General features: G+C 41.9%; 1 protein-coding gene across 2 annotated transcripts in view; it reads left to right on the top strand.

Annotated features, from left to right (window-relative positions):
• The window catches only part of PANK3 (pantothenate kinase 3), a 202747-nt gene that overhangs the window by 154851 nt on the left and 21516 nt on the right, over window positions 1-26380 (top strand). For both annotated transcript variants that reach the window (XM_069654299.1, XM_069654300.1), the window contains exon 7: window positions 22486-22611. In XM_069654299.1, the coding sequence (XP_069510400.1) occupies window positions 22486-22611 (126 nt within the window). The remainder of the gene's footprint in view (window positions 1-22485; window positions 22612-26380) is intronic.

Below are 26380 nucleotides of genomic sequence, written 5' to 3'. Positions count from 1 at the left end.
AAAAGACATCCTTCAGGGCAAAATCTGATCCCACCAGAAATCCCTGACCAGTACTGATTCGGCCAACTCGCCCTCCACCATCATCCCACACCCCTGGACAAGAGACACTTCTCCTTCAGAGACGTCTCAGAAACCGAAGTCTTGACCCTCCTCAATAACATAAAACCATCCAACTGAAAAGATGATATCTGTCCTGCCAATATTATTAAAGACTGTGCTGACACACTAGCACCTTTCCTGACAGCCTTCATAAATGCATCATTAGCATCTGACACTGTTCCATCATTCCTTAGAGGCCTGGGTACGCCCTCTCCTGAAAAAACCTTCCCTAAACCCCTCCTACCTCATCAACTACTGGCCCATCACCACAGTCTCATTTCTGCTAAAAACTCTCGACAAAGCTGCATACTCCCAAATCCAGCACTTCCTTGAAACTAACAGTATCCTGGGAAAGAGACAATCAGGTTTCCGCCCTGGCCACGGAACTGAATCTGCATTACTGGACCTTAAAAACCAACTTGCTGAAATCATGGACGAAGGCAAACCAGACTTCTCCTCCTCCTTGATTTATCTGTAGCGTTTGACCTTGTGGACCATAAGACCTTCTGCAGACATCTCATCACATCTGCGCAATTCACTCCACAAGCTACTGCCTGGATCACCTCCTTCCTCGGAGGAAGAGCCATGAAGGTGCTCTCCGAGCAGGCTTGCGCGACACTGGCTCTTACGAAATTGATGCCAAGACCGGATGGCAGCCAAAGGCCCCAAGGAACCCCTAAATAAGCTCAATAAACAATATAACTCCTTCACCAATGACAACACACAAATCACTTCAGTTAAGACCCTGGGGGTGTACCTCGACTCCGCACTCTCCATGACACTCTAAGTTAGCCCCATCGTCCCCGCGGAATCTTTCACAATGAAATAATTGATTAATGCTGTCAAACCCTGCCTTTCCATGCAGAACTGTCTCTCAATAGCTAGAGCTACCATAGGTGCAAAACTGGACTACTGCAATGTGCTCTTTGCTGGTACCGCTGCTAAAAATCCCAACAGAATGCAAATTACTCAAAATAATGCACACAGAGCAGCTCTGAACATTTCCAAGAGGGAGCATATCTCCCATGATAGGAGCACTGCACACTGCCTCCCCGTTAAAGAACGCATCATCTTTAACACCCTCGACATAACCCACAAATGCCTCTCCCTCACTGCCCCTCCTACCTCTCAGAGAAAGTATTCAGAGCTAGTTCTGCCAGGCCCATATGCGCACACTATGCCAACCAACTGAACATCCCCTCCATCAAACGGGCCAAAGCTGGTGGCACCAGCTTCCCTTTCATAGCTCCTTAACAATGGAATGCCCTCCCAAATACCCTAAGAAATGAGACCTTGCACATGTCCTTCTGCAAAGCCCTCAAAACAAGGCTCTTCAACTAGTTCCCCTTACACATTCAGGCTTGCCCCCCCGATACCTGTGTTTCAGAAGGTATTAGTTGTAACCAGTTCCACTGTAACCCTTGAACCGTACAGCCTCCCCACCTCTGCTGTAAAACCTTCACACTTAACCGTTACCTGTCTGGCTTTAGGTCCACTGTAACCACGAACCACAAGGCTGTACTTTCTCTGTCTCCTGTAACTAAGTAAGCATTGCATGTAACAGCATCATGATGCCGAGGGCTGCTTTGTGCACTTTATAAATGTAAAAAATAAACAAATCCTGTCCAAATAGTTCCCGGTGTACAGGGGAGTCACGGTTGCAAAGCACTTACATCTTCTCTGTGTTCCTTGAGCAATTCTGTGTTGCTCAAACTTTGCTTTTCTTTCAACATTGTTCTATTTCGGTTCTTGTTATTGGGAGATGACAATGCATAGAAGACAATCCATATTTACTAATTGTATTCCTGAGTTCTCTAGTTCATAGGAAAAATGGGACAATTCAAATGTTCTGTTAAGGAAAGGTAAAATGGCAATATGCAATAGTGTTGTGTTAGGGCAGAGTAGGTTGGAATCTATAGGATAATGACTGTGCCTCAAGGATTCAGCTTTATGGACTAAGCTAATTCTTGAAGAGTTTGGGGTGTTTGATTCCAGATGTAACTGTAAGAATTTCAGAAACCGAAATAACAAACACTACCATCCATGAAACATATCTATGAACATGGGCATCACAAGAGCTCACTTTCAGCCATTCAGCTAGGCCTCACATCCTGCCTGAAACATGGGCATGCTAAAATGGACTTCCGGACAAACTGAAATATATTTTCTCCCATTTTCTAAAACCTGATGTGGTCAGAGCAGTATAACGGAACAAGAGACAATTCCCCTCCTTAAGATATCATTGTTTTAACCTTCTGCTTCCAGGTAGGATATGGACTTATCTAAGACACCTTTGGCATTGTGCCTGTATAAAAAGTGATATTCACATAGCAGACATTTGAATATGTATTGGACAGAACTGTAGAAAATGAGTTCAAATAATTGGCATAATGTCCCTCTACAATATATTCCACATTTTATATTTTTGCAACATCACATTTGTATTAATTGTAGTATTTCCAATTATACTTGACATAATCATATTTACCTACATACAAATAGAAGCCAACTGTATGTCAAATTAGACTTCTCCCCCAAATTTAGGAATACATTTTCTGAACACTTTAAAACAACTCATCAAAAACATCTGGGTCTCGATAACAAATTGTATCGCTTCAGCAGGATGGCATAACCGGACACCATATCGCTAACCTTTACGGTATTTTAATCCTATTTCTTTCATTTAAAACCAATACCAAATACCAGAATGCACGGTTTCATAAGCAAAATCCTATTTGAAATGCTGTGCTGCAATATCCTGAACTCATCTGATTACTAAAGTGTGCAGGCTTTGTGAGTTAGAAAGTTAGAATGTGTGAGAAGGGTCTTTACCATTACAAATTACCTACATGGCCTCCTAATCTTATTTTGTTTCATGCCCTCCCTCCCATTAAGGTGGTGACACAGGGTTATGGGACATTTTGGGCGATTTCCATTCTGCAGATGCTGCCTTAATTGCCTCATAGGGCCCCGAACGGGTTTCCTCTGTCGGAAAGGGGTACACTAGGAGGATCAGTGACTATTTAATCCAAAAGGGGCCTTGCTGATGTTATTTCATCCCCTGCACACCATGTTTTAATGTGATCCATCAACATGTAAGACCATCTAGGTGAGCATGTTTAGTCATACCTTTTCCATTCAAAAACATTTTCACTCAATAGTAATTGTATCAACAATCTTGATTGTTTATGTAAATAATTAATTAACACAATTTGTTTTACACAAGTATATATTCAACAAAATAATGGACAAGGTTCTTAAATCAGCAATCCATCAATCATATATTCATATGCTCTACACGTTTCAGGAAATCTTTCCCTTCCTCAGGAGCTATTCATAATTTTCATGCATCAAGTTGCACACTGATCTACTGATTTACAGAATTTAAAAATAAAATAGTATATATTTATTTAGAGAGATGATCTGTCTGAAAACAATCTATATACATCAGTAATCCATATCGGTCAATATGGTTACCACAGTCCAAGTTGTGTACAGTATGTTTTCTTAGATTTTGGAGCTTTGAATGATGGAATTCCTAGTAATATAGTTAAGTATGTCAAATATTTGTATCTAGTGCCATCCTATATCTGTGGTATTCTCTAAATTCAATACTGTCCTCACCTTAGGTAGAGGACATCCAGTCAACCAGCTGTGTATAGATCATCCTTGTGACTTCCAAGAGTTGGGAGATACCTGTCCTAAAGTTTTCACCCTCTTGGGTAGAATAATCTATGTGGAAATAACAGATAAAAATAAATCTGCTAGGACTCATTAATGCAGCTAATATGTTACCCAAAACAGAGACATAACTGTCATATGGCAAACCAAACTTTTTTTGATTATCCTCCAGAAGTCCTACCCTTATGGGGGGGGGACTGCTTCCTGTGTGCTTCTAGGATAGCTGACCACTTCCCATGGTGATCATTTCTAGATCTGGTCACAAAGTAAACCTGTTGGTATAAGTATCTATTGAGCTTAGTATTGCTCATAGGAGATATAAAATCCTATTTATGTTCACAAATTCTGGTCTCTCACCTTTTCCTGTGCGTCCTTCTGCTTCCTACTCGGACTGCAAAAAGACCGATTTTTCATGTTCTAGCACGAAAAGCGTCATGTTCACCAATAAATATTGTCTCATTTCTTGTTTCTTCAGAATCCAAGTTTTGGCAGTATAAGAGATGCAATTGAAGGTGTTTCAATAGTGTAGTCAAATGTTTTCCATCCTTTGATGCATACTCCAGATAATCTCCAACTTCAAAATGCACACTGTGTAAAGTTGTTATTCAGGATGTGTAGTCTGCAGTACGATATGAAACAATGCCTATATCTGTAAAGACTTCTCCTGGTATAATATTGATGCAACACACATGTTCCCATTCTGAGCCTCTATATCTTAATGATGTAAGGCTACGATTTCCAAATAGAGCATTCTCAAACATCTCGATTCCGGCTCCTTCTGAAATTAATATCCAGTGTTCCCTGCAGTACATTCAAGCGTCGTGCCCATTCGGCAAAACCATGTTTAGACATGAATATTATATAGAGTCAGTTGTACAGTATGTTATGATAAATCTCTGATTCTTCTTTTAGGATATCAAATGTAGTGTTTCACACTTGCAAATACAAATAGACCCAAATGTGTGTAGACATGCACATTATACTGGACAGACAGTTCAGTTGATGAAGGCCTGTTTCTCATCCTTTCGATTCTGGATTCTTGAACTTGCAATAACGTCATGTGAGGGGTTCCATGTAATAAAGTTGCTGCGAAAATGGCAGTTTTAAAAAGAATAGCGGCAAAAAGGCTGTGATGTGGCCCCCGGATCCTTTGGACCCATTATACCACAGAAGGGAAGCGGGGGACATCCCCGCAACCCCTGCCCCCCTTGCCTGGTATAATGGAAACACTTTTACCGGGTCACACCACTGCCTTTTTGCTGCAGTAATATATTTTTTTTCTTTCTTTTTTTTTATTTTCTTTTTCATTTCTATTTTTAAAAACTGCAATTTTTCAGCAACCATGTTACTGGATACCATGAGCGGGAGTCATGTAAGGCACCCTTGCACTGAAGCCAAGATTACATTTATGGAATTTGCCACGTGAGACTTTCAGTATGTCATTTACAGACTCAGTTGCCCATGTGGTTATTTTTATGTAGGACAGACAATAAGGAAAGCAAAAGAACGATGGAAAGAACATAAAAGCAATATAAGAACCAAAAACATATGTTCCCCAGTAGCCCAAGGCACTTCACGGAAAAAAGACACACAGTGGTATAACTTAATGTGATTATATTGGAAGGTGAAAAAACAAACAAAGGGGGGTAATCTAGGAAAGAAACTAGACCAAAGGGAATTGTTTTGGATTGAAAAACTAGGCAGCATTGATCCTGATGGGATGAATGAGGATTTCTATCTGGGAGCTTTCCTGTGAAATGTATGAACAACTGGCATTAATGCTTAAATTACTAAGGAACTGTACTTCACAAATGATGTCTATAACATCACGTAGATATGAATTCAGTGAATTGGTTTGTGACTGAAATTGGAAATCCATTCTGTAACAGGTTAAATGTCATGGGTATTGGTATTGTTCTCACAATACTAGCAATTTCAAGAAACCAGAATCAAAAGGATAATGAGAAATGGGCCTTTGTCAACTGAACTGTCGGCCCAGCATAATGTGCATGTTTACACACATTTAGGTCTATTTGTATTTGCAAGTGTGAAACACTAAATTTGATAACCTTAACAGAGAATCTGAGATTTATCATAACATACTGTACAACCGTTTCTATATAATATTAATGTCTAGACATGGTTTTGCCCAATAGGCACGACGCTTGAATGTATTGCAGGACCAACAGGATATTAATTTCAGATGAAGCCGGAATTGAGATGTTTGAGAATACTTTAATCGTATTTTGAGAATGCTAGAACTTTATTTGGAAATCGTGTTGGCCTTAATGATTAAGATATAGAGGCTCGGATTGGGAGCATCAAAATTATACCTGGAGAAGTCTTCTCATACAGGCACTGTTTCATACTGTGCTGCAGACTACATATCCTGAATAACAACTTTCCATAGTGTGCATTTTGAAGTTGGAGATTATCTGGAGTATGCATCAAAGGATGGAAAACATTTGAATACACTATTGAAACACCTGAAATTGCATCTCATACTGCCAAAACTTGAACTCTGATGAATCAAGAAATTAGCCAATATATATTGGTGGACATGACACTTTTCACGTCGAAAACGGGTAAACAAACGTGACGTCATCACGCTAGAACGTGATGACGTCATGCTACACATAGCAGCAATTTAAAAAATCGTCCGTTTTGCAGTCAGAATAGACAGCAAAGCAGAAAGACACACGGGAAAGGTGAGAGGCCAGATTATGTGAAGATGAATTGGATTTTAGATCTCCTATGAGCAATACTAAGCTCCATACATACTTATACCAACAGGTTTACTTTATGACCAGATTTAGAAATGATCAGCATGGGAAGTGGTCAGCTATCCTAAAAGCACATGGGAAGCAGTTCCCCTTATAAGCGTAATACTTGTGGAGGATACTTTCAAAAAGGTTTATTCGCCATATGACCGTTATGTCACTGATTTGGGTAACGTATTAGCTGCATTAGTGAGTCATAACAGATTTCTTTGTATCTGTTATTTCCACATAGGTTCTCTACCCAGGAGGGTGAACACTTTAATACAGGTCTCTCCCAACTCTTGGAAATCACAAGGAAGATCTATGCACAGCTAGTTGACCGGATATCCTCTACCTAAGTTGACGACAGTAGGATACAACAGATATAGGGTAGCACTGGATTCAAATATTTGACACACTTTAGTTTATATTACTAGGAATTCTTGGCTACCATTCATAGCTTCAACATCTAAGAAAACATACTGTACACAGCTTGGACTGTGTTAGCCAGACTGACACGAGGTGAATATTAAGGAAAATAATCATTATGGATTACTGATGTATACAGATTGGCTTAAGCAGAGCATCTCACTAAATAAATATACTCTTTATTTTTTTAATTCTGTAGATCAGTGTGAAACTTGATGCATGAACATTATGAATAATAGCTCCTGAGGAAGGGAAAGATTTTCCATAACGTGAAGAGCATATAAACATATTATTGATGAATTTCTGATTTAAGAACCGTGATCATTATTTTGTTGAATATATAATTGTGTAAAACAAATTATGTGTAATAATTATTTACATAAACAATCAAGATTGTTGATTTAAATACTATTGAGTGAACATCTTCTTGAATTCAAAATGTATGACTACATATACTCACCTAGATGGTTTTCCATGTTGATCGGATCACATTAAAACCTGATGTGCAGGGGACGGAAGTGTTCCACAAAGTTGTGGACACCTGTTTGTTTGTTTATTTGGTAATACAGAATAGTGTCAGGGTTGTTTTTCTCCCCTGCACCCAATTACGTGTCTAAATAAACATTAGCTTGGAAAAACACACCTAGAAAACGAGCGAGAGTGATGCTAATGTCTCCTCAGTTGTGGTGTAATGTGCAACACCCGCTGGGTTCTGGCTACCACATATACATGAAAAGGCTGTCTTTTTTAACAATTATGGCTTCATATGAATCTGGACTCCTCTTAGAATGCAGCGATCCTCACAACGAAAGCAGAAAGTTGTTCTGTATTTAGGCACTATCTGCCCGACCCCTCTTTCACATGAGACTTATGATGTTGGCAATTATGTCTGCATTCTGTTCCCTGAAAAGAGGTTCTCACCACAGCTGACTGAATTACAACAGGCAATAGTGGCATCCTCACTGAAAAATGCCATGTTTGTCAACTGAATACTGAACCATGATATAACCAGTTGAAACAGCGTTATTTAGCACTCCGCTGCTACTTAATGCACTCCTGGGCAAAAGGTAACAGCGGATACCTGATAACAGTGCCTGTCAGGCAAAAGACGTTTCCCTGAATGATCTACTTGTCCAGATGATAAAAAGCCTTCAAACACCCTGAAATAACTTTTCGTTTACACCACTCTAAAGAACATGTAGAAAACCTGCATCATTTGATGCTGGGGTGCCTAGGCAGGAGACATTTTTGTTTAGGCAAATTTGACGAATGGGTTTTAATGGGGTAATGACACTTTTTGGTTACATTGCCTAAGGGGAGAAAAACTCTCGTTTAGATATTGTGAATTTATGGTATGTTGTACAATTAAGTCTTGAAGATTAGGGGACCTTGATTTAATCCTACTATTAAAATGCAATTGTAATGAGCATTGTAGGGCACTTCGGTCTAAAATGGATTTGTATGTAGATTTAAGTGGGCATTTTATGAATTGATCATAAATAAATGATTGTATCACACTAACGGTTGAGTTCCCTCCATTCATTACGTACTCTCATTGCTGCATTCCTTATTCCCCAAGAGAACATTATCCTTCTCGAATGGCAAGTGGTGATTGCTTACATTTGAAATTACTTTATTTAATAGAATCCGGCTTGGTAGCCAGTCCTTTTCCATGCCCACAGTCAGTCCCCACACTCTGTGAAGAATCCCAGCCACTTTGTTTTAGATGTCTTTTTATACCTGGCATTTAGCAGGTCCGACATTCCATATTAGCATATGGAAGTCATTATTGACTTGCTGTAAGCCAACCAGAATGTTCGAAATTCGGTCAATAACTACTGGTTTTGACTACATTTCTGACATTCCAACTTGAGAACTAGCTAGGAAAACGAAATAAAGCATTTCTTTGCATTCGAGAAACATCAGTGCAATTTCCTAGCAAGATTCTTTTTAAACAAGACACTAACTTAATTTAATAAATCAAAATTAAAGCAAAGATCGAGTACAAGGTTTCCCCTTTTCTTTTTTTTTTTTTTTTTTAACGAAAAGCAGTTCACTTTAATATTGCACCTGAAGCAAAATCATGGCAAAGCTGTTATACTTAAACCAAGTTCACAATTAAAATGCTTACATTTATAACGACAATCTTTCTTATTTAGATATTACAAACCACATTTAATTTACTAACACGTTTTGTGTGCTTTACCTACTATTAACTAACATTTGTTTACTTCACTACCAAAACTCACATACTGGGCCTCATTACAACAGTGGCAGTACAGTGATAACGGCACTGTAGTGCTGCCGGCACCGTTATAACTGTATCGCACCACATTACGTGTTCTGCTCGCGGGTGCCGCTCTGCCCGCCTGGTCACCATCCTCCCCATCCTCCCCATTCCCATTGCGCCCTGTGGGGGCTCAATGGGAATGGGGACGTACTGGCTCAAGGTCCCTCGAAAGGGGAATTACCTGGCCCGCCAAGGTCAGAAAGGCAGTAATTCCCCTTTCGCAGGACCCGGAGCCGGACCCAAGTTTGGGGGTAGCCATGCTGGTATAAATGACATGGCTACCTCCAACCTCGTAATGGGGCCCACTGACTGTATTACCACTATGTAATAATAACTGTTAATACCTTGGAACTGACATTATCGCTTGGGAGAGTGACCTTTCCCCAATTTATGTCACTCGGCTTCAAGTAGGTAGAGGAGCACACATGGCTCCTATTCCTCCATCAAAGCAACACTGTTGTAAGCTGGAGCTCTGTGGTTGTGGGACCTCTTTGTTATTTCCCACAGCCAAATGGGAAATTAGGGTCCAATGGCGGACTGGTAATGGTACCGTTTATCTATGGAGGAGGAGTTGGGAACCAGGGGAATCCCTTAATGTGATTTGAACCTTTGTCCTGAGACAGCACATCAACGAGCACGTAGCTGTTAGCTGTGTTCCCAGTGTAGTGTTCATAGCGTTTAATTAATTGTGTGTCTTGAACTGACCACCCTGCCACTCACTGCCCCACAGTGTCTAACAAAGCTAGAGAGGTTCCGTGCATAGCTGCTAGCATGAGGGGGGGATTAAATGGGATGCTGTGCAGTAAGCCCTGACACCCTTCACTTGCCCAAAAAAATAGTGGCTTAAGAATGCCTGTCCTTTAATAGGCCTGTTGCCTGGCACACCTTACTTTGCATTCTGGTATTTCGAGCCTTCCTTCGGATGCTGTATTTCTAGCCTTCCAATCAAGGTGGGGAAAATGGAATGCTACAATTAGACTTTTTGATTAACATATTTCTACAATGGTTTATATATTTGTTGAATTGTTTTATTATGTGTATTTTTTTCTTTAAAACTGTGTTCTTGAAATGTACTTGTTGAACACATTTCTATATATAGTCAGTTATTTTATTTGCATACTGCTCTCAAAGCCCAGCTTCACCACTTAACTCAAGTGTGTGATCCTGGGCTGATCAGCGAATCCTTCTGCGCCTTATCCACAAGTGTTCTAATTGAACTACATGAGCCCTGTTTTTGCACCCATTAAATGCTGATGTAATTAAACAATACGTGTCGTGTTTTATGTGTTTGTTTTTAATTATGAACAAATCATCAGTGTTTATCATTATTTGTACATATATATTTTTTATTGTGAATTTAGTTCCGATTTACAAAACTTTAAGCACACTTTAGAAAAAAAGAATACATTCAAAATACTTAAAATTCAAATACTAAAATTCAAAATGAATTTCACATTCATTTTCACCAATGAAAAGACAAACGCCTCCTATTACATTTCTACATTAAAATCATACAATTTACACAATGCCGTAAAAATAATGCAAACACATATGTTTGTCAGCCTCACTAATCAAATTTTCTTTCAGTCTTCCTAATACGTATTGATACTTGAAAATTGCCGTAGTATATGCGCTTCAACTGGACTTATTTCACAAGATTCCTAAAGAATACTTAGTAGTCTTCTTTTTACCTCTGCCCATATATCAAATACCGCTTTGCTAATTACCACTGATGTTGCACCATGTATATTAGACCAGAATTCATCTCTGGAGCAGTCAGCCATATTGCTGATAAACGTTGCATATCCCCGTATATAGAGATATTCCAAAGTATTACAGCTACTCAAAACATGATGAAAAGTTTCAATATCACTATTACAAAACCTGCATAATCTTTCTAAATAAGGAATTTTTGACCAAGCACCTATGAATTCTATCGTAGGTAGTATATTCATACGCAAGTATAATAAAAAACGCTTAATATCCATGCCACTTAGTTTGGTCAGATAAGGAGCCGCAGTATGGCACAACCATCCCTGACGCGATTGATCGTAATAAGGGAATTCATGTGTAATTTATCCACGTTCTAAGCTGTATCCCAATTTCTTGCTTTATTCTTTATTGGGGTTTTGTTCAAGTATATCTGGGTTTAAGTTTAGTTGCTCAATAAAAGTTACAGCAGGCCTTTTGAGTTCTACAATAAAATTAATTTTATATTGATTATCCAAGTTTTTCCCCATTAACAAAAGCAGGAAATTTGACTCTTGGTTGCTGCTGATAACCTTGGCATAGAGTAGCGTTCTTTGAAAATACCACAGGGTTTTTAATGTCACTCCGTACTCCAAACGTAATGCCTCCATGGGTACTGCTTTTGGTACGTATGTAATAGAACATAAAATGGTTCCTTCTAGCAGCTTTAATCATGTATATTTTTAAATCCTGAACCCCGCTTGTAAGCAACTGCCTCGGTAGTGAGAATTTAACACGTAATCAATAGTCCCAATTCTCACAGTACAAGAAACGGATGGGTGTGTGCAAAACGTAGCCAGAATCTAGGTAACACCAAGTTGGTGTTGGTATAGCCAGGTCTTCAGTTCTTTCCAAAACATAAGCAGATTTGGAGCAGTCTGGATTGCCACAGGGATGCCCTTCCAGAGGACTGAAGCGTAGCATGAGTAGGACTCTTTCTTTATAATACCAAATCTACCAAAACAAAAGAAAGTACACGGTTTCTGCTACGATAATCCCAAATAGCAATGTGGTGAGAATGAATGTATATTGCTGGCAAATTTTCGATTAGAAGCATTTTACTTTCTCCTAGTTCTGACCATAGTAGTACTGGAGGCCGAGAGCACAGGAGTGGGGGCAAGTTGGGCCTCTCTTCGCTAGCCACAACTAAAATTGTAAACTGGCTCTGTCTAAAGGCAAGGTCTCCGAAAGATGTTCGATCACAATGTATTATCGGCCGAAAATGGCACCCGCAGATGCTGCCAACTGGGTTTAGGAAATGGGGTCTGAGTAGGGTCTTCTACATTTCCTAATTTCATTTCATATTCTCTGAGAGCATTTTATTTCATAGTTTTATCAGACAATGCCATCAATGAAATGTTCTATTTGGGGTTGGTTTGTACTGGGTTTGTAAAAAGTGGGCAAACGTTCCTGAGAAGGTTTCATTTTTTAAGATCTTGTGTGTGCAGATGAAGTGCCAAAGTGGCACGCTTGATTGTTCATGTCTCTGGGGAAACTAATGATTTAGCCAGGAGGGCAGAATACAGTAGGGTATTGTTCTCTTTCATCAAGCCCAAAAGTTTAATCTCTATTTATACATACTTCACCTCAGCAGTTTCTAAAAGTTTCTTTTCTTATAGACATGTTGATGTGCCCTTAATTGGTAAATCATTTTTGCAGCCATTCTTTTGTGGTTATCTTGAAACAGTGAGTGAAGTTTTTGTATTGTTACCTTGCTTTCTTGTGCATTTACTTTGAATGCCCCGATGTTTTAGTTCCTGAAAGCATTGCTTGGCATTTTTATTATGTGCTTACGGCCGCTGTTTGCAGTAAGGGCGACACGCACACCTTGGAAGGAGTTTCCTGCAAAACGAGGACACCTGCTTTCCCATTGCCTTCGGCTTCTTTACAGTGCTGCCTTGTTATGTATCGCTCAAGCAGCATTGTACAGGGCTATGAAGGACATGGGGCTTCCTCAACATGTTTCACCAGAGGTTGTCTGCTGCCTGGTTAGGTTGCTTGCAACCGATTACAGCACCAGTATTGGGCCAGCGATATTAATGTAGCACTTGCTACAGTGCTGCCTTGTAATGTATCGCTCAAGCAGCATTGTACAGGGCTATGAAGGACATGGGGCTTTCTCAACATGTTTCACCAGACGTTGACTGCTGTGTGGTTAGGTTGCTTGCAATTGATTACAGCACCAGTATTGGGCCAGCGATATATGATGTAGCACTTGCCCATACTATCAACTTGGTGTATTCATGGTCTGCTCACCTGATCGTGCGCACAATGTTTAATCAAAAACTGTTTTCAGTGAATTTCTCAATAGATAATGAGCATTCCAACCCAATTGATCTCACACCCATCTTCCCTGCTTGTTTTATTTTTTTAATTTCCAGGCTCCTTGTTAGTTTGACTAAGACAAATGAGTAAAGATGTGATAAACGTATTGCCATATTTGAAAGATGCAACACTGATAGCACTGCTGTCAATATTCCATTGAACTGCAACGTCTTTGCCACAAGCTTCCAGTTCCAGCCTTGAAGCTGTTTCTGGATCGTTTTATTTTCGTCACTATATGGATTCACTTATGACTTTGCGTTACTCACATGAGATCTCTTTTTGTGATATCATTTGGTAACAGTGATGCGTCTTTGAAAGATGTCTAATTGTAGATATGGCCGAAGAGAGCACTGCTAATTTGTCGAAGGGCTCTGACTGTTGACAAAATCTGTCATCGAGTACTTGGCACCATTACTCGTGTTGGGGCACAAAGTAGCAGAACACATTTTGTTTTTAGCGATCAAACTGCGTTCATCGTTGTTTGGAGGTGGGTTGCCTCCCTATAGCCTTCCTTCCCTGCGTCCCCCACTCCCAGTTTAAGGCTGCAAGCACGTTTATAGTAAGGGCCACTGACTGAACCCGTACATTGCTGTAGGCAGCAATTCCGCTGCCTTCCAAGTCATCCATGTCCCTGCACTTTTCACACCTCCATTTGCTGGCCTCATAACTTCCTTCTTGCACTCCCACCTTACCTGCATTGCAACCCTTCTTTCCTCCCTCGAGTCCTCAGCCCGCTCGTTGTGATGTGCATGGCATCTTCTTCCATTTCAAGATTCAAAAATAGTAGCTAACCTAATGATCACATAAAAGGGAATCGTATAAAATGACCTTTAACCCGATGTCATGACAGCTTGCTCAAAGCAGATGCTTCTAATTCCGGCAGTCCCACATGGACAGTTTCTGACTAGATGTAAATCATTCACCAAGAGAAAATCACAATCCCTGCCTTACACTGTTTCACCTGAAATCAGGAAATATACTACAAATACACAAACACACTGTTTATATAGGCACCTGAAACACAAACGCTGTATTGAAACCAGGAAGTTGATTAATATATATAATTGGTTATTTATAACACGCTTAATACCCAGAGGTTTCCAAGCGCGGACCCGGGGATCGAACCTGTGTTGCTGCGTTGTCTTGCTTCCAAGGCGAGTGCGTTGTATCCTCCCGAGACAGTTTTTCTCTCCAAACAAGTTAACTGCTATCCAGGTTGACCGGGTAGGGAAAGAATGATGTAACGAATGTTCGAGGTGATATGTAATTCCTGTATCTTCTTTTGCAGCTCAGTATTTTCAACATGTGCTCCAGAGACCATTCAAACATGAGCTTGTTGTACAAATGTAGCCATGGGTTCCAGAAAACCGGTAGAATATATCACTAAAATCAGTTGTTTGTCTGACTAATGTAAGGTTGGCAAGTACGTCCCCAGCACTTTGGCTTTCTTCATTACCTTTGCCTCCAACACATCGCAGCAAGAGAAAAAAACTTGTCCGTGTGTGGCTGCTTTTTAAAGTGCCCTTTGTCCACTTGGAGTGTTTTGTAGATACCCACATTCGTTTCCACTAGCCTACTTCGCCTGCAGGTGCCTAATAGAGGCTTTTTTGTCCGTATGTGACCACTGAAGCAGCCCATTCAGTCTGCTCTGTGGAACAAACGCCAAAGGTTTCAGAACACCGAGTCTGGGTTCTGTTGGGAAAGCAGGGATTTAATTGTAGGTTCATTGTGCACTGAAACCAGTAGACACTGCAGTGTGGCACAGACGCTGTTAAGCACTGTCAACTATAACCCATGGAGGCAGGCTTTAGTTGGCTCACATTCAACTCCTATAGGACAAAAATAAAGTAAAGGCAATGCACACACAGTACAGAACACAGCTTGTCACTACAACCAAGCACAATGCTAAGGGGTCCATCATGTCCGTGTTGCGCCGCACATCTACACACCAACTTGTACGGCCACCCGTGGCTCAGCATTCGGACTAAAGCACTTCATGTAACTACACATAGCATATAAACCGGCATTCCTATGCAGCAACCTGCTCAGCTGCCAGTAGCACATCACAGCACCAATTACAAAGTACATCAGCACATCCAGAACATGTGCATTGTGAGAAACCTCAAGGTGTCTCACCCGCTAGTCCCCGGAGATCTGTCATCCAAGTGGCCAGGACATGGCCCTCACTATTGGATCCGGTTCCTGGGGTGGACCAGTGGGGGAGTATCACCTTTTCCCCATCCTACCCAGTAGGATATTTTGAAGCTCTCCCCAGCCCCTCTTTTCCCACACAAACACTGTCTTATGCAATGAAAGACAACGGACTAACACCAGAGACGTTTACCTGACATGTCCCAATACCAGGGTCAGACAGAGTCAGGCAATTGATAACAACTTTACACACCTGACGCCCCTTTCCCTTCCCCACTGGGATAAAAGGCGGAGCACAAGAGCACACTTTGAGCAAGGCCGAACGCACGAGGAAGCAGCTATTCCGGACTAGCAATTCAAAAGGAGAAGAAAGGTGGCAAGATGGGAAAGGACAAGGAGGGCAGTGCCCTTGCCCTTTCTATCCAGACCTGCGAAACCTCTGTGAAAGGAATAAGAAATGGAGATACAGCTGACGTGTGGGGCCACAGATGTTAGCGGTACACGAGATCCTCCCACGCTGATAGCCAAGGCATGGAGACGCATGTGCTACAGTGGTACCATCCTTGACTCCAGAGAGGAGAAACGCCAACGAGTTCAACTCAGCCGGTGAGTCAGAGAAAGCTGATAGCAAGCCGGGCTGTGTTGAGTCGAAGGTTGCAATCAGCAACATGCTAGGAAAGCAAGGACTTGTGAACAAAGAACTTGTGTGTGTGTGTGTGAACTTTTGGGAAAACCCAGTCAAGTGCCAGCTGCAGAGTGGTCGGGTGCTGAGGGAGTGCACATTCGAAGGACTATGACTGGCGCCTTTGTTGAAGCTCCTAGAAGTACCAGAAAGCCCTAGGAGAGGCCGGCATGAGGTGTTGGAGTGGTCCTACAAGGGTCACGTCAAATCCCTTGTACAGTCGAAGTCTCTGACCCATTGCCATGGAAAGCTAGGGGAAGGGAACCCCACTTTCTGATGAGATGAATAAATCATGAAGTGTGTTAGAATGGCTATGTGACCCCGAAGGAGGGATTCCAAGGGGAAAGCTAATGAGAGTGAATCTCGCTTTGTGATAAAACAAAAGTGAACTTTGTATTCGACAAGCGTGAACTCAGCTGTGGGTTCTCCACAGTGAATGATTGCTTAAAAAGACATTAAGAATCTTGATTATTGCAAACTGCTGATAATCTGAGTGAAAGTCTGTAGTGAACGTGGCAGAGGGAGGCCCAAGTTGCATGCAGGATCGAACCCCGGCAGAGGGGGATCCTATGGTGAAGAGTAGTCGCCCCGTGAAAATTTATTGAAGGAACTTTTTGTTTTGTTGGTTGTGAAACATCAGGTCCTCTGAGGCAAGAGACTTGACCACAGAAGGCCCTGATATTTTGGAACCGAACTGTAGCCTTGTGCTGGCGAGGCCCAGTGCTGTGCTCAAGAGTCCCGTCTTGTCCCGTGCTAAAAACGTGGGCAAGGGAGACTGCAGCAATATCATCCTGACGTATCATTTTGAACATTATCCGACACTATTTTGTAACTTAGCGGTAAGGGTTGGCAATAGGTTTTATTAGGATAGGTCATTTTTATATGACAAGACGCCACTAGGACTTCCTTATTATTATTTGATAGTCGTAGCTTGCTCCCATCATAGATTTAGGTTTAGATTAAGTATTTATCTCATCCGTTATACTAATAAACCCCCTTGAACTGTAATCACTTGTGTCTGTCTTTACTCTTGCCTCCATGAGTTCCTTACAGCATATAACCTAACTCTTTGACACAGCACTGATCATAAATGCAAAGAGCTGGAGTACAGACACACTCACTTAAATGCCTGGATGGACACTGTGGTCATTGACACAGCTGTCCCAATGCAAAGAACACAGCACACACATGACAAACAGAGGTGGTGCGCATACAACGAACTGGAGCCAAGGCAGTTAGATCATACATATAATAACAAACTCAAGGAACACTTATTTGACGGACTAGGCTTCTTACAGAAAAACATTACTAACAGTTCTCCCTTCGCTTGTCATGTAAAGAGAAGCAGTGACCAAGGTTTTGAAGGGCTCGCCTTTTACAGAACACACAATAAGCAACACTTCATGGGGCAGTCGTTTAAGTGAAATCAAGCATAATGTACATTTTAATGGCACTTGCTCCAAGGTATCACGTGACTTTAAAAGGAAATAACAATCTTTTGGTTTTGAACCAACTTGTCCAATCTTTGAAGTTCCTGAGTAGAACTAAGTGTTTAATAGTTTTGAGCAAATTGCAAAGAAGTCGTGCCCAACATAGTATTATTAAATCGACCCCTCAAAAAAGGATACCAGCTCGAAACATTAAGAAGCAGATATAGCATAGCTGGTTTTATTAGTATGCTTATTGAAATGTAACAAATGGCACTAGAAAGTTAACACAACTGAGAAGTAAAGTGTATTTTAGGGACAATTGGTTTTCTTATAAGTGGAGTTGTGTCCCTTTCAGCAAAAATGTAAACAGCCAGTGCTCATTAAAGCAAAAGAACAACACATTATCTGTAACCAAAAAATACTTTGGTGGGTAGGCTAATATACCAAGCAGAAAACAGTATGTAAAACCTAGGTTTGTTCTCAAATGTGGTGGCACTGGGATATACACTGGTCATTTATGAAAAGGTGAGATGGACACGCACTTGAGTACAACTGACACGTCTTTTCGAGAAAATGCCATGTGGCAAGGGTGTTAGAAGCCCTGTTTTTCTTTAACTTAAATACTGAAATGTTGTGGCTAATTCCTCAGAAAGAGTGGTCTGATCACCAGTCAATCTTTTCATAAAACCCCACGCTAAAAGCATAGTGTACGCATGTGCTCTGCTGTACCTGTCTCCTGACACAGCTGCAGCAACAGCTCTCCAGTTGCATGACGAGGTTCAGATATTACATGTGCCGTTTTGACAGTTGCTGGACCACGAGTCTCCTGCAGTTAGAGGCAGCAATAACTAAAGCAACTCTGATTCAAAATACCATAATAATTATGATAAACTATTGTATGGTGGCAAGGTAACTTGAAATATAAACAACAACTAGGTGTTGGTGTGGTGTCGGATAGTTCACATAATTATTAAAGCCACATCCAATTGTAATCAAAACATTGTCAACCCTGGGGGTGGCACCTCAAAGAGTCTTTGCTGCTCCAGGCTGGACGAGGGGCAGAGTTAGGGCAGTCAGACGGCACAGGAAGGGTCCCTCCATCGTGCTTTTCTTTCCTTCTTGTTACTTCCATTTGAGCAAGGCACTCTTTGTATGACATCAGGAGGCAGCAGTAATTTGTCTCAAGGACAGGGATTGTACCCATTAAAGCAGGCTTGTGTTCATCCAATCCCTTTGAACCTTTACCTATAATGGAGGGAGTCCCCAACTACTTTTGAATCTTCAAGGACATCAGGAAGAATTCATTTGGAACATGTTGGAGAGCAGTCCTTGCCAGAACCCTCTGCCAGAGGTGAAGATAGGTGTTCAAGTGCACAGGAAAGCGCTGCTCTCTACCCATGCCCAGGGCATATTGAGGGTGACTTTGCAGAGGACCAAAGCCTACAACTCTGCTAGCAAAGCTCACTAGACTGAGATAGCGAGACTGAGAAGGACTCGCATGTCCAGAGGGCTAAGGCAGCCAGATCTCCTGTTTTCATTACTCTAACCAACTTCAAACTGTGTTTGCCACGTTCAAACTCTCATACCCGGGTTGTTGTCTTTGGTACTCGCTACAAATTTTGAACCGCTGCTCGCATCACCAAATCAGTTACGCGGCATCATTCTAGCAGAGCCTCATCACCGGCTGAACACCAGCGCACTGTGCAGATAACTTCAAACCTCTGCATGATTAAATCAAGCATCGAATCACCAGAACTAAGCATCACAGCTCGGCTTGAACTGCTGAACCCTCGTGTCACTCATCAACATGCACCAGCGTTACTCATTGTCTCGAACCACACTCAATGGTTGAACCGCTTCTGGTGACCCACCGGTCTGCATCACTCGGATGTCTCCTTGGCACTGCATGGAGCATCCCTTCAAAACCGACTCGACCAGCAAGCATCACATTTTGAAGTCTGGTTTGACTGACCCTCGTTGATGTTGAGGATCCTTGTACATTTTTGTGGTCCTAGTGACTGCCTAATGCCCTTTTTGCATCTTTTTAATTAGGAATATATCCTTTTGAGTAGCATTACTGCAACACTTGCCTTTTTCCTCCCTGCTAAAGTATGCAGAGCCTCCACATATTTGTTTGCATTTTATGTCTTTGATAACAGGAGTGGGTCTTCATAGTGTTTTGAATAGTTGTGATTTATGTGTTTTAAAGTGTGTTGGTGTGTGTGTCTGTGTGTGTGTGTGTGTGCGTGTGTATATATATATATATATATATATATATATATATAATATATCCACTGAAAAAATCTTTCTTAAAGGGACGTTATGGTTAAGTTTCACCAAGAAAAACCTGTGAAGTTCAATGAAAAAACTTTGTTAAAGGGACATTATGGTTACAAGTAAAATCGAAAAACCTCAGAAATTCGCCAGTTGGGGTAAGCTAAGCAACCATAACTTGCGCTACCAGCGTGCACTGTTGAGACTAACACCCTACCTTTAGATGTAACACACGCGCAACATCTTCCCCTGTCCACCTGCCCCTCCTTATTAGTGCTTGGTGCCTCTTCCCTCATTTCCCTCCCCACCTTACGTCGTAAAGTCTCCTGCAAAAAATAAAATATATATTTATATATATAAAAAATAGAACTACAAAAAAAATCTTATACACACCATCTACTTTACATTTATCAATAAAGTACATAGACTCTATAAGATTTTCCAACACTTCCATTAGCATTTTGTATTATGCTAATGGGAATAATGTGGCGTTCATCGATAACCGCCTGCCAGCCCAAGTTATCGGCCCATGCAAAGCAAGGGCGGATAACAAAGACTCCGGACTGTTACCCCCATTCCAGCCTCTGCAATGAGGGATGCAGGCCATTAGCACCCCGGGTTGCCAAAGCGGCAACCCAGGGTGCTAAAAAAAGTTTTCTTCCTACACCGGGACACGCGCAGCGTCCCACTGTAAGAAGAAAAATCCTTTTCCGAGATGGCCAACATGGAAAGGGAAGAGAGAACCCCATGACCTTATGCCATGACCCGGACAATCTCGCCACTGCTCATGACCACAGACTATGCCTCCGTCACCAAAGGTATATCACTATTTTTTTAACCTACATTATGACACTTGTCAAAAAATAAACACACACATTTGCAAAACCATGTTTTCAGGACCTTGCCAATGCTCCATACACACATTTGCAGGGAATCCGCCCATGTTTTGTTAAAAAAAAAAGTGTCAAAATGTACGTACATATAAGTGTCATATAACTTAGCCCCCACTTGACAAAATCCATTCAGCCTTTGCACAAACATTCAAGGTTGGGTCTTTAATCTTTCTGAAAACCTTTGCCCACAGTCGTCAAACAGCAACAAAATTATAAGTCATCTAAAAATCTTGATGGGCTGTCATGGGAGCCGTTTCCAAATATCTGACGCACCTCACGTTTTCTATTGACCAGACATCGGGTGCGTCGGATGTCCGCGGACGACATGTTGTCTTCTTTGCCAATCGGAGGCCCGTTCGCGGAGCGATCAGGGATGTGAGTCCGCAGTCCGAACCCAGATATCACACTTTTTTTTTTACCTACCTTAAAAGAAACTACTGGACGGATTTACACCAAATTTACAAAAGCATGCTTTTGGGACTAAGCCACCGATTCTGCCGCAAATTGGGGGAAAATCCGTCCAGTGGTTTGGCCTGTAAACGTGAGCAAATTTATTTTTCCATTGCATCTATGGGAAAAATCACACATTTTGGGACCCCCCTTATAATTTTGCCCCCCTTGACAAAACCTCACCAAACTTCGCAGGATCAATCTGACGGGGCCATATACTTTTATTGCAAAGTTTTGTGAGGGTTCGTTCGGAGGGGGTGGGGGTGAAGTTATAAGCCGCCCAAAAAGTGCTTTTCCGATCGGTTGAGCAACTTAACCATGACTATAGAACTGCTACCGCAGGCTCTGTCATGTGTATATGTTTTTATATATACATATATATATTTATAGAATCTTCATTGGACCTTTTTATTTTATTTTGAACTGTCATACAATTACTGTTTGGTTTTCTAATGCCTCACATTCACATACTTCTATGAGTACATCATTCCCATGGCCAACATTTCCACAAAGCAGGTATGTCTCTTTGCAATGCCTGTTTTACCTTTATGAGTGGGATCACTATTGGTTTTTTCGAAGTGTGAGGGGTGAATAAGCGTTGTAGCCATTACTCATTCTTTTTCTCCTGCAGAGCTGAACTCATTTTGTCAGTCATGTGTGACATTACCTCTATATGCAACATCGTTCTAAAGAGACCAAGATACCATTTTATTCTAAAACCATTCGATTATACCAACCAATTTAACATTAGTCCAATATCCTTTTTTATGCTACCTAAGTAAGAGAATGATGTGGTCTGCAGTGCTAATATCTAGAAATGTGTTGGCCCAATATAAGTGTCATGCTCACAAGTTGGCATGTTGTGTTCCTACTAATTTCTTAAACGGCATTGTAGTTTTTATGTGATTGAACTCTTCTTGACAGCTACATAGGACAAGATGTATACAGGGATTAAGCATGTTTACGCCAAGTGTTAAAATACTCTGGCACAACAAGGCAGGATTCAAAATAACAAGAGATTGAACCCAGTGGAAAATAGTCTGTGTTGTCATGACTGAATATTGGGGAGAGTTGGGACCTTACATTTTTGGGGGATGGCGGCAGGGGTGAGAGGAAGGCAGCTGAAGAAGAAGGTGTTGAAGTTGTTTTCTGTCTACTGTATGGTTTTAGATTCCAGCTAGGACAACTTTACTCATTGACAACGTCATGCACTCCACCTATGTATCTAGAACTATAGGCTTCGATTGCAGTTATTCTTTCTTTTTCTTTTTAGAAAATCAATCGGGTTGTCTTTGTGGGGAACTTTCTGCGAGTTAATACGCTGTCTATGAAACTTCTTGCATATGCATTGGATTACTGGTCGAAAGGTCAGCTGAAGGCGTTATTCCTCGAACATGAGGTATGTATGATATCAAAGACGAGCCCTTTTGTTTTTCACTTTACAAATATCTTGTTAGGCGAAAATGAATTCCAGAATCAAACATAAAAAATGAGTATTTCTTTTTTGTGCAATGCCTTATGTTCTACCATTTTATCACTGCAAATCTTTTTTTTCTCCTGTGGGGATAGCTGTGGTTAAGGATTTGTGATGTAGTGGCTTAATTGTTGACTGAATAGCAATTAGGCACTCTAGGTTCATGTGTATGGCTGCTTAATGTTCACATAAACTAGCTAGTGTGGAAGGACTGCTTCTTCATTGCACATAAGAACTATTCCTTGCCCTGGGATGGACAAATACAGTGATTGAGACTGGGACCTACAAGCTAACACTGTTACTTCTAGCTCCCGTCTGCTTTCCTCCACTGTGGGTGGGACCAGAGAATTTTTGGCACCACAGAATTGTACTTAAAAATGCAAATTATCGACGCATGCATGGCAGCATTCATGCTGGCTCTGAACCTGCCATTTTGACTTGCGCAGGACTCCATTTCTGCACTCGGTGGATGGGATGCTTGAAGGACATCTTGTGGACTCTCGTTTGCATCTTTTATTCTTTTTTGTTTACATTCCTTGCTTCACATATGCAACATGATGCAGGGCTTTATATTGTCAGGTCATGTTCGCACCATTACAAAGTAACCCCTTTATGTGCTGTACTTGCAGAAACTTCATTGGTGGGAACTGTGCACGTTTTACCCCCTTCCTGAACTATTGCTTATTGTCTCTGCTGTTGGAGGCTATTTCACCTCCTTCCTATGTCTCATCAGGGACGTTGTTACTGAGACATCTGCTCTAGCAGGAAGTTTCTTGAGTGAGGTTTTAGGATTTCTGTCTTGCTCCTTTGACCACTATACAGGAGGCCGATTCATTTGTGTTCAACCCTCCAGCCCCGTCACTGGATTTGAATTCTGACCTGACTCTACCCATGCCACCAGGTAGCTTAGACAGAGAAACATGTTTTCCTCACTCAGCCTAAGCCGTCCATCATAGGCTGGTAGGAAGGTTGGATTTTGTAGGGCTTTCCGTCCCGGGTTCCTCTGTGGTGGAATCTACAGAATAAGTAGAATATGCTGTCAAGGGGGGGTGTGTTCTCAAGGGTACACTTCCAGAACAATGTGTTCGGGGGAGGCTTCAAGAATCTAGACATAGCCTAATTTTGCTGTGTGTGTGAGGAACTCATGGTGGCAACAGTAAAGACAGACACAAGTGATCACAGTTCAAGGGTGTTTATTAAACTGTAAAGGTAGGTTGGAAAAACACCTAATCTAAACCTAAAACTAAGATGGGAGCAAGCATCGACCATCAAACAATAATAAGGCTGTCCTTGTGGCGTCTTGTCAAAATAAAAGGGCCTATACTGAGAAAAACCCATTGCCAATCCTTGCACTACATGCAAATCAAGTGTGGGAAAATGTTCATAAGAAAAAAAGAACAGTGCACAAAGAATATGTCAGGTTGCAGTGGTTGCGGTCTCCCTTCTCCACATTTTCAGCACGGGATAAGGTGAGACTGTGGAGTACAGCACACGCTCGAGCCTTCCCAGCACGAGCCAACAATTCTGCCCTCAGCAATTGGGGGTCTTCTGTGGTTTAGTCTCTTTTCCGCACAAAAGAAGCCTCTTGCCTCCAAGAACCTGATGGAGTTGAATCGATGAACAAAAAGTTCCTTTCTGCTTACAGGGTAGGAGATGTCTTTTCACCTCTGGATCTGCCCCTCTTCCAGGCTCAGACCTCTCTAAATGATAGCTTCCCTTCGCCGGGTTCACTATATCTTTTAACACCAGTTCATCAGTGATATTCACAAATCTTAATGTCTTTTCAACAGTTTACAGTGGACATCCCTCTGCCGGGTTTACTCTTGTCAACACACTGTTTTCGGGACTGTAGACCTCACCCCATTTTTGTCGACTTCCCTCGTTTGGGTTCACTTCTGCCAATCCTGTGAGTTACAGTTTCTACTTCAACTTTTACGATGCAGGATTCACTTCCCTTAACTTCACGATCATCTGTCGATCAAAGACCTTCGACTGTACAGTGGATTTTACAGGACACCTGTATGACCACTCTGACCCCCTTCTTGCCTTTCCCAAGGCCTTCTGGTTCAGGTAGTTTCTACCTTCGGGTAAACTGACAGAGTTTCTTGTGTGAGCACCCACGTGGTGCCAGACTACTCTGCTGCTGATTACCCCCTTCAATAATAAGAGTTCTCTGTTTGCTCAGAGTTCAGCTAGCCACTTGCTACTTTTCATTCAACCCAGTTCTGTTTCTTATTGGTTCTCCCCTCGACTCACCGGCTGTGATGAACCCTTTTCTTTTCTCGAGTCAAGGTCTGTACCAGAGGCATACGTCTCTCCCCGGCTTGGCTGTCAGTGGAGGAGGGGCTCCCCGAGGACCCCCCATCCAGGTGATCCTTCCACACTGGTCCACCCCCAGAAACTGGGTCCAATGGCGATGGCCAGGTCCTGGCCACCCGGATGTCAGATCCCCGGGGACTAGATTGGGAGACACCTTCAGATTTCTCAAATATCTTTCTTCCATGCAATGTGACCACATTTGTTTCACTGCGGAACCGGGAAAGAAAATCCACTTTTCCCTGGTCTTTTACTTTCTGAGTATCGCCAAAATCTGCTGCAACAAACGCTGGCTATAGTTCGTAGTCTTACGATTCTTTCTCAATGTTTTATTGGTTTCCCTCGATAAGGGCAAGATTACTTCTCCCCTTGATATCCTCTCACCCTGCACCGTCTTTCTCCTCCTCTTCAACTGCCATGCCTGGTAAGCTCCACTCGTTGTGTGGTCTACCTTGCTTGTACTGTGCGGTCGTGCTCCACCTTGTTTCCCAGTGGGGAAGGGAAAGGGCCTCCAGGTGTGTGTAGTTCCGGTTAATGTTAATTGCTTGACTTTGCCTGACCCTTGTGTTTGGACAAGTAAGGTAGACGGCTTGGGTGTTTGTCCGTCGTATTTCATGGTGCGCGAAAGTGTTTGTGTTAGAAAAGGATGGGGGTAAAGAGGTTCAATGTCCTCTATAGTAGGAAGGGGGGAAAAGGGTTGACAGGGGAATACCGCGTCTTACCCGTCAGCGTTCCTGTTCCACTCCCTGAGGATCCCCCTTCCCGCACTGGTCCGACCCCAGGAACTGGATCCAATAGCGATGGCCGTGTCCTGGCCACCTGGATGACAGATCGCCGGGGACTAGATCTGGAGACTCCTTCAGGTTTCTCACATCTGTCAATCGGCGCTTGGGTTGATCTAAGGCACATACTTCACTTGCAAGAAAGTGTATGTAGTTACTCCTCGCCAGGTACAGTAGTCCATGGGAGCTGCAGCCATGCTGCGCGGCAAAGTGAATTCAGGGTTTTCCACATCTCCTTGATGCAAAAAAGAGAAGTTCATTGATAAGTTGGGTCAATGAGTCTACCAGAACTTGATTTCAGCCATGCTAATGCAGATGCAGTCCTGTTGATGGGTTATCAGAAGCTGTATTAAGACCTAGGGGAGTTAACAAAGGATCACCCCCTCCTAAAACAAATTATTTTCAAAGCCTAAGATGCCAAATTAGTCCCCATTATCCAGCTCTTCAACATGTTGACCCTGGCGCTTACAACATGTTCATCGTTTTAAAGAACAGTCTACACTTAGCTTTAGGCAGGTGCCCAAAATAAAGTTTTCAATCTTTTTTTTAATTAAGTGGATGCCTTCTACTCCACAATGTACAATGATTTCAACAAA

This window comes from Ambystoma mexicanum, chromosome 3q (genome assembly GCF_040938575.1).
Source record: "Ambystoma mexicanum isolate Mex_15411 chromosome 3q, UKY_AmexF1_1, whole genome shotgun sequence".
Classification (NCBI taxonomy): Eukaryota; Metazoa; Chordata; class Amphibia; order Caudata; family Ambystomatidae; genus Ambystoma; species Ambystoma mexicanum.
The sequence above is the reverse complement of the archived record's forward strand: the minus strand, read 5'-3'. Positions and strand labels throughout refer to the sequence as shown.